Genomic DNA, 19,298 nt, shown 5'->3' with positions numbered 1-19,298 from the left:
GTACACTGGAGTTCACCCCGGTGGATGAGAGGGTAGCCTCCCTCCGCCTCAAGGTGGCGGGACGGGTGCTGACTGTTGTTTGCGCTTTGGCACCAAACAGCAGTTCAGAGTACCCACCCTTTTTGGAGTCTTTGGAGGGTGTGCTGGAGAGCGTTCCCCCTGGAGACTCCCTCGTTCTGCTGGGGGACTTCAATGCTCACGTGGGTAATGACAGTGAGACCTGGAAGGGCGTGATTGGGAGGAATGGCCCCCTCAATCTGAACCCGAGCGGTGTTCTGTTACTAGACTTCTGTGCTCGTCATGAATTGTCGATAACAAACACCATGTTCAAACATAAGGGTGTTCATATGTGCACTTGGCACCAGGACACCCTAGGCCGCAGTTCGATGATCGACTTTGTAGTCGTGTCAACGGATTTGCGGCCGCATGTTTTGGACACTCGGGTGAAGAGAGGGGCGGAGCTGTCAACTGATCACCACCTGGTGGTGAGTTGGCTCCGATAGTGGGGGAAGACCCGGCAGACCCAAATGTATTGTGAGGGTCCGCTGGGAACGCTTGGCAGAATCCCCTGTCAGAAAGAGTTTCAACTCCCACCTCCGGCAGAACTTTGCCCACGTACCGGGGGACGCGGGGGACATTGAGTCTGAGTGGACCATGTTTCGTGCCTCCATTGTTGAGGCAGCCGATTGAAGCTGTGGACGTAAGGTGGTCGTGCCTGTCATGGCGGCAACCCCCGAACCCGCTGGTGGACACCGGCGGTAAGGGATGCTGTCAGGCTGAAGAAAGAGTCCTATCGGGCCTTTCTGGCCTGTGGGACTCCGGAGGCAGCTGACAGGTACCGACTGGCCAAGCGGAATACGGCTTCGGTGGTTGCCGAAGCAAAAACTCGGGCGTGGGAGGAGTTCGGTGAGGACATGGAAAACAACTTCCAGACGGCTTCGAAGAAATTCTGGTCCACCATCCGTCGTCTCAGGAGGGGGAAGCAGTGCACCATCAACACTATTTATAGTGGAGATGGGGTGCTGCTGACCTCGGCTCGGGACGTTGTGAGTCGGTGGGGAGAATACTTCGAAGGCCTCCTCAATTCTACCGACACGCCTTCCTTTGAGGAAGCAGAGCCTGAAGACGCCGTGGTGGACTCACCTATCTCGGGGGCTGAAGTAACTGAGGTGGCTAACAAGCTCCACGGTGGCAAGGCCCCGGGGGTGGATGAGATACGCCCGGAGGTCCTTAGGGCTCTGGATGTTGTGGGGCTGTCATGGTTGACATGCCTCTACAACATTGCGTGGACATCGGGGACTGTGCCTCTGGATTGGCAGACCGGGGTGGTGGTCCCCCTTTTTAAGAAGGGGGACCGGAGGGTGTGTTCCAATTATAGAGGAATCACACTCCTCAGCCTCCCTGGTAAGGTCTACTCAGGGGTACTGGAGAGGAGGGTCCGTCGGGAGGTTGAATCTCAGATCCAAGAGGAGCAGTGCGGTTTTCGTCCTGGCCGTGAAACAGTGGACCAGCTCTACACTCTCTACAGGGTCCTTGAGGGTTCATGGGAGTTTGCCCAACCAGTCTACATGTGTTTCGTGGACTTGGAGAAGGCATTCGACCGTGTCCCACGGGGAGTTCTGTGGAGCGTGCTTCGGGAGTACGGGCTACCGAGCCCCTTGATACGGGCAGTTGGGTCCCTGTACCACCGATGTCAGAGTTTGGTCCGCATTGCCGGCAGTAAGTCGGATTCGTTTCGATGAGGGGATCCGGTTTGGTGACCTCAGTATTTCATCTGTGCTTTTTGCAGATGATGTGGTACTGTTGGCTTCGTCAAGCCGTGATCTCCAACTCTCATTGGAGCGGTTCGCAGTTGAGTGTGAAGCGGTTGGGATGAAGATCAGCGCCTCCAAATCTGAGACCATGGTTCTCAGTCGGAAAAGGGTGGCATGCCCTCTCCAGGTCGGGGAGGAGATCCTGCCCCAAGTGGAGGAGTTTAAGTATCTTGGGGACTTGTTTACGAGTGAGGGGAGGATGGAGCGAGAGATCGACAGGCGGATCGGTGCAGCCTCCGCTGTGATGCGGACGCTGTATCGGTCTGTCGTGGTGAAGAGGGAGCTGACCCAAAAGGTGAAGCTCTCGATTTACCGGTCGATCTTTGTTCCTACCCTCACCTATGGTCACGAGCTGTGGGTCGCGACCGAAAGAACAAGATCTCGGATACAAGCGACCGAAATGAGTTTCCTCCGCAGGGTGTCTGGGCTCTCCCTTAGAGATAGGGTGAGAAGCTCGGCCATCCGGGAGGGACTCAGTGTCGAGCCGCAGTTCCTCCACGTAGAGAGGAGCCAGATGAGGTGGCTCGGGCATCTGTTTAGGATGCCTCCTGGACGACTCCTTGGTGAGGTGTTCCGGGCATGTCCCACCGGCAGGAGGCCCAGGGGACGACCCAAGACACGCTGGAGAGACTACGTCTCCCGGCTGGCCTGGGAGCGCCTGGGCAACCCTCCAGCAGAGCTGGAAGATGTGGCTGGGGAGCGGGAAGTCTGGGCTTCCCTGCTGAAGCTGCTGCCCCCGCAACCCGATCCCGGATAAGCGGCGGATAATGGATGGATGGATATTCGTTCTATTTTGAAGCAAACACATGTACTACTGAAGTTATCTTACTTGCTATATTTTTAGTTTCTCTGTAACAATCACGTTATATACTTATTTTCCTGTCAATGTTGGTTCCAATGTGAAAATGCTGGTAGACGTATTTGTAACTTACTTCATTTGTTCGATAAAAGACAACTTTCCGATGGCAAAGCATGATTCTCCTCTCAAGAACAAAATGTAAGTTAACTAAAAAGTGAAATAAAATGAAGAAAAGTTCAGGTTCCATTGTTCAAAATGAAATCATAATACAAATATTCTTTTTGCGCCGATTCATTCAATCTGGAGCTCGTCGCAGATTATCCATTCATATAAATCCACCGTAAATGCGTCACATCGGCGTCGAACAGCGGAGCAATGTGTGTGGGCGTAATGTAAGAGGTGCGCTAAGCGGCCTTCGCTGTGCGGCCGTCTCCACGGAAACGAATACCGATTTCAATGCTGGATTCGAAGGCCGTACGTGACAGCGTGAATTTGGACACCACGTGCGGTTGTGCCGCGCCGAAAAAGACGTCACGCGGCCGAAAAAGTAGCTTCCATTCTAACATGCTGCTCTTATTGCTTTTGTAATCATTCCAAACATTTTTTTGTTTTCAAATATCATTGTTTGGTTCAATAATATTGTCCCTTGAGATCTATATGCTTTGATAAACCTTTTTTGTTTGTTTTATTTATTCATTTTAATAAGCAAACGTCACCACTCGGAGTTGTGCATTGCATGTCATGACGAACAAAAATGCCCAGATACTATTTTTAACGGAACGTTTTGCTCTTCTTGATTTAGATCCTTTAGATCACAGGTGTAAAACTCAAGGCCCGGGGGCCAGATCTGGCCCGCGACCTGATTTTATGTGGCCCGCAAAGGGGAAATCATGTGTGTCAAGTTCCTGTTTCTAACACATTTATTTCACTTCTAACAACATTGAGATCTGAGATATTGTCGTTCATTTGTTAGCAATCCTCCTCCTTTAAAATGAATTGTTGAACAAACAATTACTTCCTGGCTTCTGATTTCAAAACTCGCTAACCATCAGTTTGTTTCGGTACGCGGTAACGTCGTAACGGCCCGCTGAGGGAAACCAATACTATGATTTGGCCCATCCCCAAAAATGAGTTTGACCCCGCTGCTTTAGAGATTACAACAATGTTTATTCAATTATTTTAACATGTAAAAAATATACAAATATTTTTAAATACTTTTTATTTCAATCTCGAGTATTTGTCAAAATATTTTTTCATTTAGATATGTGCCCAAATATTTATTGAATTAATATATTTAAAATTAGATTAAAAAAATTTTTATCTTTCAAAATTAGGACTCTTGAATTTGTTCAATATTGAGTAAATGTTTCTATTTTATGATTAATTTTACTCTCTATGTGGTTGCGAATTTTAAATTGCAATGTTTCACTATTTTATTATTGAAATGTTAGTGTTAAAAAATATTTTATCGTTTTTTTAAGGACAGACGATCCCCAACTTACGAACGAGATACGTTCCGAACGGTCGTTCGTGAGCTGAATTTGTTTGCAAGTTGCTTTAGCGCTATATTTTGTCTTACAATTTATGTTTAAGGCCTATATAAGTATATTGAAGGTTTATATAAGTATGTTTAAGGCTTGTATAAGTAACCTGTATTGGTTTGTACTGAAAAAAACATTAAATAAAATGGAGAGAATAGCTACAGTCCTGTACTACGAATGTTAGAGAGAGAGACACACACAGGAAGTACATGTACGTAACAAGATAAATAAAATGAAGTTTAACTTACTTTTGGAAGATATACCTGATGCTTAAGGAGATGATGGAGGAAGAGGAGCATTTTATAACATGAAAGGGTCTTCGTCATCGCCGCAATGGGCTTCAAAAGATACTTCCTCCTCCGTAACTTCAATGTAGGAAGAAGATGAGGGTTGATAAGTATCTTCCTTGGAGGAGTTACTCGAAACTGGCTGAAAGAAGCGCTCTGACGGCGATTGCAGAGTATTCTTATTAGTTTTTTTCATTAGGAAGGTGGATGCTTGGTGAGCTCTCACAGCGTCAAGCATCGGTATTACCGGCGGAAAGAAGCACTACTCGGAAAAAGGCGCGCAATACAAAAGCTAACTTACAGCACCTCTTTCCGAACATTTTTTGACATACGCGCAGATATGTTTGTATGTACCGTTGTTCGTAACTCGAATGTTCGTATGTAGGGGAGCGTCTGTACTTAAATATTTCATTTCATTTCAGTCTTCAGACGCGCAGCAAGCAGCAGCAACGAACTGCGTTATGCGAATCATCTCCTTCGTGGTGACAAATAAACGCTGACTCCAGTCGCCATCTCTTTCTGGTTCTTTTTATAGTTTGACTTGTAGTTCAGTTTTTCACCTTTTCACGGCGTGATGAAGGCCAGTTGAGCAAGTGGAACAAGTGATTTTATTGATGATTGTGGAAGGCACCGATATCATCAGCACAGTTTCTTCTCACACCTTTTCCATTAGGTACGATTAAAAAGACAACTGAAAAGCATAATGTTAAAAAATGTTATTCCAGGCAAAGGCAATAAATTTTATTTACACGTTTGATGTAAACACCAAAACAAATCATCATCACTCAGACACATTGGTTCTTCTGGCACTAATCACATTGGCCTTGTGTCAATAAAAGAGCTTTGCAAAATTCAATTTCATCATATTTTATTGAAAATCACATTTACATCTGACCACAAAGAGTCGGTTCTTTCATTTTTTTTCCTTTTTTTAATCTTCAAGGATCGCTGCAATTCTCGCCAGCACAATCGTGTCTCTCAGCACTCTGTTTAGTGAAGAATTTTTTAGAACAAACGCTGCAACTGAATGGCTTGTCTCCATTGTGTGTTCTTGTGTGGTTTCGTAAATACGACTTTTGAGAGAAACTCTTGGCACAAACTGAGCAGGAAAAAGGTTTTTCTCCACTGTGCGTTCTTGTGTGAATTATTGAATGAGACCTTCGAGAGAAACTCTTGCCACAAACTGAGCAGGAAAAGGGTTTTTCTCCCCTGTGCGTTCTTGTGTGAATTATTAAATGAGACCTTTGAGAGAAGCTTTTTCCACAAACTGAGCAGGAAAAAGGTTTTTCTCCAGTGTGTGTTCTTGTGTGATCTGTTAAAATTGACTTTAGATTAAAGCTTTTGCCACAAACTGAACAGGAAAAATGTTTTTCACCACTGTGTGTTCTTGTGTGTTCTGTTAAATATGTCTTTTTCGAGAACCATTTTCCACAAACTGAGCAGGAAAATGATTTTTCACCACTGTGTGTTGTTGTGTGGCTTGTTAAATTAGACTTGTCAGAGAAACTCTTGCCACAAACTGAGCATGAAAAAGGTTTTTCTCCACTGTGCATTCTTGTGTGCCTTACTAAATGAGACTTTCGAATGAAGCTTTTGCCACAAAGCGAGCAAGAAAAAGGTTTTTCACCACTGTGTGTTCTTGTTTGGCTTGTTAAATTAGACTTGTCAGAGAAACTATTGCCACAAACTGAGCATGAAAAAGGTTTTTCTCCACCGTGTGTTCTTGTGTGGATTGTTAAATGAAACTTTCGAGAGAAGCTTTTGCCACAAACTGAGCAAGAAAATGGTTTTTCTCCACTGTGTGTTCTTGTGTGGATTGTTAAATGAAACTTTCGAGAGAAGCTTTTGCCACAAACTGAGCAAGAAAATGGTTTTTCTCCACTGTGTGTTCTTGTGTGCGGTTTTAAAGACAGCTTTGAAGTGAATGAGTCAGTGTGACGTGCCCTTTCACCTTTGGCTAGCCCATCATCATCATCATCATCATCATCATTAGTATCATCATCATCGTCATGAGCGTCTGATAATGTGTCCTCATTATGTCCTTGTGATGGCCCCCAGTGGTCTTCATCACCTTCTGTTGTCACGTGATGACTTGAACTGCTGCTTGTAGGCTCCGCCCCTCTGCTGTCCTCACTCTCATCGTCAGTCTTTATATGGACAACGTTCACTGGTGACTTGTTGATCTCCTCCTCCTCCTCCTTTTTGATGCGAGTCAAGTCTGGCTCCTCTTTCACAGAAAGGAGATCATTTTGTCTGACGGCTGCAGGACACAAAAAGACAAATTTGGTTTGGTCAAGTCAAAGCTCATGCGGCGACTTTGTCTTATATTGTTTCTACAGTGCTACCTTGACTTGTGCCTGCCGAACACGAATCAATACGTGCGACCCCGATTTGGACCGGACCATGGGGGCATTTCACAAAATTACGTCCTACGATGTAATAATAATAATAATATTCCCTATATTAGTCAGACAATGGGGAAATTCGAGATTCGAACCCAGGCCTCCTGGGGAGACTGGGTCCTGAACGCGGCGCCTTAGACCACTCAGCCATCCTGGCAGCCTCCCTTTAGCACAGACATGCCCAAAGTCCGGCCCGGGGCCAAATGCGGCCCGGGGTCAAACTTCATCTGGCCCGCAGCCTCTGTAATAAAATTAATACATTCTGGCCCGCACATATACAGTGCTTAGTTCGCTCTCTTCTTAATTGCTGTTCCTAATTTACCCACTAGAGGCAGTACTACTCTGCGACATCACCCCGGGTGACCTTTACCCCCAATTTCTAAAATGGCGACAAGAAACAAAAAAAGGAAAGTTGACTGAGAGCAATATCAGTGCGCAAACAAAGTACGCAATAGATATGAAGTCTTTGGCTGAAGAGTTCACACGACGCTTTCGGGATTTTGCAGCTATTGAGAAGGATATCTCTCTTTTTTCATCACCTTTCTCCGTGGACACAGACAATGTTCCAGCCCAGCTGGAGCTCATTGAGCTGCAGTGTGACGCCGAGAGCCGCAGTCGGCACCGGCAACTTTCTCTTGACAACTTTTACCGTCAAATGGATAAAGGCAGGTTTCAAGACATTCGAGAGTTTGCGAGGAAAATGCTGAGCTCGTTTGGGTCGACGTATTTGTGTGAAAAGACATTCTCGGTAATGAACTTAAATCAGAGTCGCGTGAGGACACGGCTCACAGACTCTCACCTCGCGCATCAATACCACTGCCTTTGAGCCAGACCTGGCCGTTGTGCTGCAGTCCAGATCTCAGTATCACCCGTCACATTAATGCAGGCAAGTCATTTGTCATTTAAATAACTGACTTAATTTTGTTTTTTTCAGTCACAAATTTAGACAAGTTGTCGGTTTTCATTCCAGAATAAAATGTTCATTCAACATTTATATTTGATGATATGTCATATATATCAAATTAGCCCTTGCACTTGTGGATAATCATTTCTGTTATTCAAAAATTCTGTGAACATTGAACTCCCATGATGAATAATTCATGTTCAAATATTATTTGCACTCAAGACTATAATTAGTTCTGTTTAAGAAAAAAAGTTAAGCAAATATTCAATTGCATGTGATGTTCATGTTTCAAATGAACCAAAATACATGTTTGATGGTTTAAATGAAAATAAAAAAGCAAATGTGAAACACAGAATCACTTGCTAAAATGTGTTTGAATATATTGTTCTTTATGTAGTTAATGTCAGCCGAGGTCGGCCCTCCCACATTTTACAACATCAAATCCGCCCCCTTTGCAAAAAGTTTGGACATCCCTGCTTTAGCAGCACAACTGTGATAAAAGAGCATTTAAAAAGGAAGCACGTTGCGGCTGATGCCCGATTTCATTCTGGACAAAGTCACAGACGTTTCTGGAAGCAAGCTGAAGTTAGCACACACAGGCTATTGTGTGCGTCTGATGGAACACCTGTTGTGGGACCCGAACATCTTGATGCAGACCACTGGGGGCCATCGCAACATAATGTCATTGATAAAATAGGAATCCTTCAAGCGAAATATGTTTTCAAGTATTTCTTTTTGCATTTCGAGATAGTTTCATCGTGGGTATTTTTTTGCTTCCGTTATAATCTGGATGCCTAAAAGAATTAAAGGGGCCCTGGAATCATAGTCGCTATTTATTGCATGATTTAAGTTTTTTTTTTTTTTTGCCCAAAATGACATTTAGCCCGCTAGTACGTTCCAACATTCCCCTTTTTACGTTTTTAGAAAATTTCTGTTTCTAAATAAACTTTAAAACAAAATTAACGTTCGAAGAGTCAAAACCCCTACACATAAATTAAGCAACAACACTTTCACTCTAACTTTTATGTTGACATATTTGAATAATGACTGTATATTTTAAAGTCATCCAATATGTATTAAAATTCGACTAAAATACACCAAAATATTATGAGTTCACTGAATTATTTTGTAACCGCAATGATGTATAACAGCCATAGGGTGTCAGTAATGAGTAACAAAGTAACACAACACCTCCCACTGTTACGTCATCATTGTCTTTTGCATACATTATCAAGAACTATGAGTTGCAGTCGAGATGCAAACCACCTGGGCTAGAGGAACTTTATTACCAGGAACTAAATGTTGGTGGAAAAGGGGGTTGTGACGCTCTCCCTTTTTAAGCGCATAGTAAGCCAAAGATGCAGATGCATTCCTTGCAGCATGCGTTTGTTCACTGATGAGATCCGTGCAACCCTGGATGGATGCATTAAATGAATTTTAAATGTTTGGATGAGGTGAAACTATGCGCACATGCACAAAACTTGACTTACACCCGACGAAGCCAGCACAAAGTTAATAAATAAATAAATAAGACCAATACGTACTTGATTTTTAAAAAAAGATACATAATATTTTGTGTTTTATCCACTAAAATTGATCAACCGCCATTAATGTTTTCGCCGCAGTGTGCATATATTTTAGATTCAAGCAGAATTCTTTCCGTAAGGAATCGCTTGAACAAGATATAAAAACCAGAAAATGTAAAATGTTAAATAATCAGTTCAAATTTTATACTGGGAAAAACATGGAGTTCACCCCCCACTATTGGTTATTCTTTGGCATTTATTTTCTGCAATTTGGCATCAACAAATGTTCAGCAAATCGGCAAGTAAAAGGCAAACGGCAATAACCTTGACCGATTTCCCCAAACAACTTAACGTTGTGATGCATATTTCTAATGAAAGAAAGTCGGTCTATACAAAGCAAATGAGAGTAAGACGTGTACAAACCTGCTTTGTGTGGCACAACACGAGGCTGGTTGCAAACTTCGTCCAGCAGTTGATGATGTTGCTCGTTCTCTTCTTTTATTCCACAAAGTTCCTCTTTGTACTTGGGTGTCGTTCTTTCACACATTTTCAAATGATAATTCCAAAAAATCCGCACTCGATCTCTGCTTGGCGATGAGTCATGTGCCTCTTTTCGTTAGCGGCTAGCTAGCTTACAAGCTAAGCTAACTGCACCGAAAAGTATCAACACGCGAAGATGAGTTTATCGGGACACAAAGACTTAATGAATTATGTCGTAGTCCTTTAGAGTAGCACTGGACATCCTTTGAGAAAATTACAGTCAGTTCCACACTAAATCAGAAGAATTTAGCGGTGGGTGTTTTTGTTCCGGTGTGGACGGGTCGGTGGAAGTGGTCGAGGTCCTTTTTTTTTTTTTTTTTTTTTTTTTTCTTTATTGCAAACTGTAGAAAATACAACAATTAGACAAATGTAAAAGTCATTATAGTAAATCGAACAATTGAACAAGAAAACGATCATGAATATAGTGGAAAAGAATAATATAACTATTAAGTAAAAATACAGATAGATTAACGGAGAAATAGAAACAAATAAAATAAAGAATAAATAAAGATATTAGGTAACAACTTGCTTGGGGCTGAAAAAATAGGACTATATAAACACCTTCAAGTTTTTGCAGATCTCTATTGTTTTATGAGCCTTTTGTTTAAGAGAATATTTGATGGAATGGATGTACTGTTGAAAATCGTTGTAAAAAACAATAAAGCATGGTTTCTTTCCACGAAATTTACAGGAGTGAATATGGTATTTTACCATTATAATCAAAAGATTTATCAAATAAAATACATTCCTTTTGTCCATGTTATCCTCAAAGAAACCAAACAACACATTTTTCCAAGCAATTCTTATATCACTTTCAATATTATTATGTATAAAATCACATAATTTCTGCCATAACAAATGAACATAAGGGCAATACCAAAATAAGTGAATAACAGATTCAGGGCACTTGTTACAAAAACTACAGTCCGTGTTAATACCGATCTTAAATAGTTTGTTTATATACATTTTGAATGGGTAGAATTTATGTATCAATTTAAAAGATATTTCTTTAATTTTGTTTGTGATTAGATATTTGCTTGATTGGAGCCAGACTTTTTTCCACGGTATATCATTAACAAACATATTCCAGTGTGGAATAACATTGGGTAATGTTGTAACGTCTTTCTGGAGCATGTTCCTTATGAGCCTATTGTTATTAATGGAGCCGCTAAGTAAACACACCTTCCCCGCGGTTATGGTAGTTGGGGAGAGATAATCGGTTTTGTAAAAATCCAAACGCTTCTGACCTTTGAAAAGCATGCAAACACCAGTGGGGATGGCTCCAAAGACTTTGGCAAAATCACCAGGTGTCACAGGGATACGATATTTCCTAAGAAATTCCTCATATGTAAACAGAAGTCCTTCATTATTAAACAGCTGATCGACCCAGATGATTTTGTTTTGGAACCAGTACTCCAGAAAGAGTGACTTATGCTTATAAAGAATATCCTTGTTATTCCAGATCAAATATTTATGGGGTGAAAAATTGTGTTTGTAGATAAGTGACCAAGAAAGAAATGCCTGGCGGTGAAAAGCTGACAACTTAACAGGGATTTTATCAATGTTATAATTGCTGACAAGAAATAAATCAATACCACCCAGCTTTGATAACATATGGAGAGGAATAAGATTCCATATTGAGTCGGGGTTTTGATACATTTGCTTGATCCAATTGATCTTAAAAGTATTATTCAGTGTAAGAAAATCCAAAAAGTTAAGGCCACCAGTTTCATAAGAATTCATAACGACAGTCTTTTTTTAGATAATGATGTCTGTTTTTCCAAATAAAGTTATATAGTATTCTGTCAATGTCTTTAAGGATCTCCTTATTGACATGTAATGCCATCGCCGCATATATAAGACGAGAGAGTCCTTCTGACTTGGCAAGCAAGATCCTACCTGTTAGGATATGTCACCAATTTTGTGTATTCATAATCATGTTTCATACACTATTTGTATCACTAATAACTGTATACACACAGACACTCATTTAGCACACATGAGCACAGCTTGAACACACACACACACACACACATTCGGTTTCAAGTTTCTGAATCTTCGAGCTGAAGTTTTAAACTGACTGTTGTGATTGGTTGTTTCCTGCCTGCCTGCTAGAATTCCAGAAGACAGCCCCCCTCTTTGTCTCTTTATGTCCGGAGGAGAGTCAGAGGAGGGGGTCAGATGAAGGGAGTGTGGGAGGCCGAACAAGCCTGTTCGGCCTCCGGCTCTCTCTCTCTCACCAACTCGCAAATTGGAAAATAAAACTTTGCTTGATTGACTTTGGACATTCAGCCATCATTATTTAAATAATTCCCAGTGTAAAAAAGGCGTCAGGGCCGTTTTAAACCTGACATTTATTTGGTGGAGAATGCGGGCAGCCGCACTCGGACGGGCGTCGTCGTTGGATCTTTTGGACGCCATCGAATCTGACGTCAGCGCTTCAACATTGAGAAAGCGAGGCCTCCAAGTTCCTGCGACGGCGCACCGCCCGGATGCCGGTTGCCGATAGGACAAGGCTGATCCAGAGGAAATCAGGTATTGTTTTTCAAATTATTTTGTGCCACCATTTTAAAATTTAAAATATTAACACAATTCGTAAGGGGTGATTTATGTGGGTAAGACAGCGCGCGCAGAGGCCGGGCCTCGACCGTTTAGTCAGTACGGTAACAAAAACTGCATCGTGCTAGTCCAAGGAGTTATGTAAAAATAATCGGTAGCGAATTAGGCCATAACTCATCGGTAGCGAATTGACCATAACTCGTTGAAACTGAGCAAATTTTAGACACGGATAGCACGGTGAACAAATTGATTTGTTCCTCGGCGTCGATGGTAGCGAATTTGGCCATAAACTGAGCAAATTTTAGAGATTGATCCGCCTAGAGAAGGGAGACAAAGTTTCCGCGAAAATTAAAAGGTTCCCTCCGGTGTCGACAATGGAAAAGAGTGGCAATCAGGAGAAGGTCTTACTCACAATTTCACATTGAAATTCAGGGAATAATAAGGCATTATTTTCGGTGGTTTTTATTTGAAGTGTTTTGGGGGCTGTGCAGCTGTGTGTGTGTGAACAAAGGAACAAGTTTGAGTCAGTGAGAATGTGTGTGCGTGCGTGCGTGCGTGTGTGTGTGTGTGGGTTTGGAGAAGTAGCAGAACAGACAACAGCAAAAGAAGAGGTCTGGCTGGGCCAAGCCTGAAGGATCAGGTTTCAGGGTAGTGAGAGAAGAATTTGAAGAGAAGCTGAGGAAAAAAAAAAAACCCCACACACACACAACGTCAGATGTGGAATGATCGTTTTTGCTTGTGGATGTTTGCGGAAAAACTGTTTGCAAAATGAATGAATGGTGTGATTGGGGATTACAAATACCATTTGGTATTTTATCCCATGTACTGCAGTAAGGGTAATAAACAGGACCAGTATTTGAGAATGACAGAGAAAGTTGTTGGCTGCCAGGATGGCCGAGTGGTCTAAGGCGCCGCGTTCAGGACCCAGTCTCCCCAGGAGGCCTGGGTTCGAATCTCGAATTTCCCCATTGTGGGACTAATAAAGGGCATCTTAAGAAGGTAAAGAAGGGGGAGGGGGGTTGCAACTGCCCCCTGTATCCTGAGAAACCCCCAAAAAAGACAGATAAACCAATAAAGCGCTCACCTCAATGTGCTGCGTGTATAAGTGGCAGTGTGCATTTGTGGCAGAGGCTGCATTGGCCCTATAGGGCTGCACACACATAATTATGAGAGATATTAGTTGAATTAAAGGACTTATTATGGGCAAAAGATAAAGATGGATTGTGTTGCTGTTATACTAACATGTTATTGTTGTTTGTAGTTGTTCAGTGTTGAGAACTGTGTGTGTCGTTTTGTGGGCCCGTGTATATGTCTGTGTGTCTGTCTGTGTGTCTAAATATCAGGGAGAGTGATAAAAGTGGTTGGAATTATGCTAAAAGGATTGATGAAGTAGAGATAAAATGGAATCAAGGATTAGTAACCAACAAAAGGCTACTTATGAGTGACGAGATCTTATTGAGAAAAATAATTCCCAAATTTACAAAAGAAGTTAATAAAGAAGATGATTTGAGGAGATAAATTCATTTAAATTAGAAATTAAATAAAATAACTTATACAACGGGATAGGCTTAAAAGAAAAGAGAGAAATAGCCTGATGTGCGTTTTCTGAAAAATAAAAAAAATTTAACCCAGATGCCTAGGATGGTTTAAAAAGATGAGTGAAGATAAGGAAGTTCATAAAAAAACAGGATCCTGATAAAATTCAGTATTTAGACAAATGGATAGCTGAACATGGCTTTAATGGTCAGTTAAAAAAAAAAAAAAAAAAACGAAAAATAGCCGCATTGCAGAAATCAATCATAGCAAAGACAAAGAAAGACCCCAAAAAGATGAAGAAAAATGGCTTTGAGGAAACAGAATATTGGATGAGGGTAGCCTCAAAGAGAGAAGAGGGTGACAAGAAACAGAAAAGATGAGACATTTGGGCAATACAAAGTGAGAATGACAGTTGTGTTTTAAAACCACAGCGGGCTGCAGGAAGATGGTGATGTGGATGGGGCATTTCAACAGCAGTTGAAGAATGCTTCACATGCAGGATCAAGAGAGGAAATTCATAAGTGGGTGAATAAACATTACATTTGCCTGCCAACAGGTACCCTGGAGGAGTATGTAAATCACGCCCTCCATGCTGAGAAGATAGAAAATAAAAAGAAACAGAGGTCTATAGACACTTTTTATCAAAATAAAGGTCAGAATGTCTTTTATCAAGGTGGAAGAGGCTGAGACAAGGACGCCTTCCCACCGGAGATGATATTTGTTACAATTGTGGCAGATCAGGACACTTTGCCAGAAACTGCCGTCAACCACACAGGAAGACCACACTAAAAGAAGGCCAGATAGCAAGAAATTGCCTTGAGAAGAAGCAGCCTTCAGCATGACTAAGTTTTTAAATGAAGAGGTTTTCCTAAATTTACAAAAGATATTGGCTTTTGATTAAATGATTGAGCTGAAATAACCGTATTGGTAATGGGACACCAATTACCCTTTTTATGTGACATTGGTGCAGATAGGATTGCTTATAATAAATCAATTTCAAATGATAGGGCAAGTGAGAAAGGGGCCATAGTTAGATGTGCAAGTGGAAAAATGGAACAGAGTAACAGAATTAGAACCTGTGTGGTTGAGGGACCCAGAAGGCCACTGAGTTGGTTGCATGAATTGAAATTAGTTTTATTTTTACAGAATAATGAGAGCCCAAGTTGTGGGGATGTGATTAATTTACAGAAAAAGTTTAGTGATGAGACAATTTATACTTACATGATTCAATAGACAAGATATATCATTTTGATGATGGTTTTTACTTAATTGTATACTTGCGTCTCCTTCAGAAAGGGAGAAGTAGGTGTTATGAAATTTTAACAATTGGATGAAGCTTTTGAAAGTGAACATGAGGAATTTTTGCAAAAACATAGGTGTTTCTTGATTTTTTAAATTTTGATTCGAGACATTGGTAGGTTTGAGTGGTTGTGGAAAAACTACAGTGAATTTGGAAATTAGGAGCAGACTGTGGAGAGGCTCCTGTGAGGAGGAGGATAGAAATTAGATTTTGCTTTTTGGTGAATTGAAGAAATACATATTTTAGATTTCATATTCCAGTTGATGATGTTTATATTAAAGTAGGCCAGAGATGCAATGATACAGGAAAAATTTGGCAAGGGCTATAATTTTCATTAAAGCAGAGAAGATTATGTGAAAAAGGAAAAAGAGAATTACAGGCTTTTCAGATAAAACAACCTAATTTAAATTGGCCAACTTGTAAAATGGAAAAGAAGATTTTAAATTATACACAAAAAGCTTGAACGTGTTGAGCAGAAGGAAGAAAAAGAGAAAACATTTTAAAAAAGAAGGAAGCAGAGAGTCTTGTGATAAACAATAACTTTTCAGGACGAAGAGAGAAGCAACAGAGGATCACATGGCGAAAGAAAAAAAACTAACATAAAAAGTGTGTGTAGAAGGACTTCTACATCAACATGCGTTTTGCTTATTAGGCCGTGATACACTGACAATTGGACTTTAATATCAGAATCAATAAGCAAGGGCGAATTTACACAAGAGTCAAAACTTTAAAAGGACGCATTGTCAGTGAAGAAAAATAGTAATAAATCTTTGCCAGACCACTTTTGTGTAAACGCCTTCCTTGGGACTTTCATGACCTCCATTAAGTCCCTGACCTTTCATAGATAAAGTTGGAGCCCAAAGTCTCTCAGGGCTGTAATTTATGCGGCAGAGAAAGAGCCCAACAGGCTTAGGGTGAGTTTAAAACAACAGTATCATGGCCATAAAATGGGTTGTGTATGTTGGAACTTGTGGAGATACACTGCAAGATTGTATTAACAAAGCATCTTAACGCACTACCAAATTATTATTATAAGCCATTTGGGCAAACAGTGACTGCAAAAAAATGGCTTCATGGACTTGTGTTGCTGCAGAAACATAGGAAAGTGAATCCATTTGCATATTAGTCACAACAATTTGGATTTCGTGGCAGAGAACCACTTAAGAGTGTGATCAAGAGCTTTCACTGCTGCTTTAAAGGAATGAAAAAATGACATTCCATCACACGACATTCACATTGCACGGCGATTTAATTGTAACATTACATTAATAAGGTGCGATGCATTTAAGCCCAGCGTCATTCTTTTTCCACGCACCATTTAGAAGGCGCCACACGACTGTGGAGCCGTCCAAATTTTCACCAAACCCAGGACTTGACTTTTTGACATTTTTTCCTCCCGACTGGAGGAGTTAAGACGTGTAAAGACATGAAGACCAGGTGCACCTTCCAGACTGATAAGAAAGTGTCTGAGAACCAAGGTTGTAGGAAGAAATCACGCTGACTTTTATGCGATGGGAGTATTAGTAGTGTGATACCAACAGATAACTTGTAAAAGAGAGAAATTGTTAGGATAAGCAGGAAGAGCGTAGGCGGTTGTGAGCTAATTAAAATTTGGAGTTTCCCATCTTGTATGAGCTGTATGGTTACAATGGGAACTCACAGTCAAGATAAAATGTTCTTGTGTTCTGTTGATTTTGGGCGAACGGGTGCTTTAAAAATCACAAAAGATAAAAGAAAAGTTGCGCATAAAGCACGTCTAAGTAAGTATTTGTAAATAAAAAAAAAATTATCTGAACAGAAAATGACACGATTACGATTGAATAAAGGCTGGAGCCAAGCCATAACCCCAGAGTCAACAAAGCACAAGAGGTTTAATGAAAGCACACACACACACACACACACACACACACACGCACCCCCCCCCCCCACACACAGTAAATCAACTTGACAAGTTGATCTCAGGCCAGGGAAAAAGGCATCACTAATTGAACATGCACATGTGAGAACAAAGGTGCAAACATTGCTGAGGACAGGATCAGCAAATTGGCAGATGGCAAATCCTGGCTGCCTAATTCATTGATTAGAGGAATAAGATGATTGACACACGAGCAGATAGTCGTGTGTCAACAGGGGGAAGTATGATATGAAATTGTTCCCACATATAGACTTTTCAACAAAAAACTTTTTTTTTTAGACAAGGTGTTAGTTGTTTGGGTTGCAATATTGTTTGGTTATAATTAAAATGTTTTCAAAATGGATTAAGTTGTTTCCATCAACACATGCTGATGCTAAAAACGATTGGGAAAAGTGTTGTGTAATCAAATTATCCTGACATTTGGAATTTCCAGAAGTGATTTGAAGTGAAAATGATGCATTTTGTGAATGATGTTGTAACAAGTGGGACAGTTGTTAAAAAATGGACTCAAAGCGTCACTATGCATACAGTCTGCAGGACTTGTGGAACGCATTAATGAAACTGATGGGGCCAGACTTATCAAGACAATGAAAAAAAAAAAAAAAGAGACAATGGCCAGACTGTGTTTCAATCACAGCAATGAGGACAATGCCAGCCGAAGGAAGGACATTATCCCCTATAGACTCTCAGGTTCATCAGAACCTCCAACAAAAAACATGTTTGACCGAAAAAGATGCAAAAGACGCAAATACTGGTCAAGTGTTTTTCTGATTCACAGAGAATTCACGTCCGTGTGGGAGACCAACTCTTCTTCAAGGTGTTGAAACGACTCCGTTGGGGGGAAGTGAATGCTGAGATGGCCCTCGCCACATGATGGCGGTGACCCCGACGCTGCAAAGGTCGCGGGGCGTGGCAGCTGGATCCACCAGTTGCAGTACAAGCTTCACCGGTTTCCAGCTAAAGGCCTAGCAACGCGAATCCCTCCCCGAGTCACAATCTCGGACCACACGCACATCAGAACCACACCACCAGCCACAGATACGAATGTTGAAGCCACAGAATAAAAAGATTAGATATGGTTTGGAAATTAATGACGTACATAAAGAAATTTTAGCCTTGATTGAAGAACATAATTGCATTTAAAGTTTTAGTAAAATGAAACAATTATTAATGTTATGACCACTATGAAGAATTTGAAAGACACAATATATATCGGGATAATTATGGTTTTCATTTTTGTTATGTGTAGACTGTTTTTGTTGCATTATTTTTATGACAAAGATGATGATTAACTGCATGTTTGTTGCACAAAAATAACATTACAATCTGATTGATGTTGAGAATGACAAACTCGAACTGGACAATGACGAACTCAAACTGGACACTGAAACGTAAAAACACATGGACCCTTTTTGCCCCTGCCCACACATACACCACACACGAAGATCCGGGAGGTAAAGACGGCTGTCTCCTCCTACAGCGAGGCAAGGGGCCTGCATCGAGTCCCCCAGAGACAAGCTCTGCGTGGAGACAGTTTTGTTATTTTTCACTAGGCACATTGAAATGTATTTTTATATGTTTTATTCCCTGATGACTCATCTTAAAGCCGTATGGACATGATTTAAATCCGACAAACAGGGGGGAAATGTGAGAGTATGTAAATAGTTTGTGTATTTTTAATCATGTTTTTTTATACACTATTTGTATCAATGATAATTACACACACACTCACGGACACGCACATCATTGCTTCAGCACACATGCGCACACCCACACGCTTGTTTGGGTTTCACTTTCCATAGGTTTCGTTTTTCTCTGAATAAAGTCCAGAGGGATGGGCGAAGATGTCAGTGAGAGTGCGGGAGAGTGAACTGGCAAGACGTCTACTTCACTTCCTGGCTTCTCCTCCCATCGCGATGGAGAAAAGACAAAACCTTCTCTGGTTATTCCTCTGGTTCTCTGCATTTAATTCAGTCTAATGAAGGCGTCAGGACCTTTTTAAACCTGACAGTCAAACAAAGATGAGACATGCCTTTTCACTTTTTAATCTCGAGGTGGCCGGCCTGGAAAGCTCTCAGTTCCATCCACTGCCGGAAGTGCTTACACAGGCGCAAATGCCAGTCACTACAGACGATATGGTAACATCTCAAGACCTCCGTAAATGGCCGTATTTGT

The 19,298-nt window shown here is 41.4% G+C and overlaps 1 protein-coding gene across 1 annotated transcript in view; it reads right to left on the bottom strand.

Annotated features, from left to right (window-relative positions):
* LOC148342186 (uncharacterized) overlaps positions 1–9,820 on the bottom strand; it is a 334,990-nt gene extending 325,170 nt beyond the window's left edge. Inside the window, exon 1 of the mRNA XM_088288089.1 lies at positions 9,697–9,820. Coding sequence (XP_088144215.1) covers positions 9,697–9,820 — 124 coding nt within the window. The remainder of the gene's footprint in view (positions 1–9,696) is intronic.
* Positions 9,821–19,298: the final 9,478 nt, after the last annotated feature.

This window comes from Idiotropiscis lumnitzeri, chromosome 2 (assembly GCF_059441095.1).
Source record: "Idiotropiscis lumnitzeri isolate Australia: NSW breed Sydney's pygmy pipehorse chromosome 2, RoL_Ilum_1.0, whole genome shotgun sequence".
NCBI classification, from domain to species: Eukaryota; Metazoa; Chordata; class Actinopteri; order Syngnathiformes; family Syngnathidae; genus Idiotropiscis; species Idiotropiscis lumnitzeri.
The sequence above is the reverse complement of the archived record's forward strand: the minus strand, read 5'-3'. Positions and strand labels throughout refer to the sequence as shown.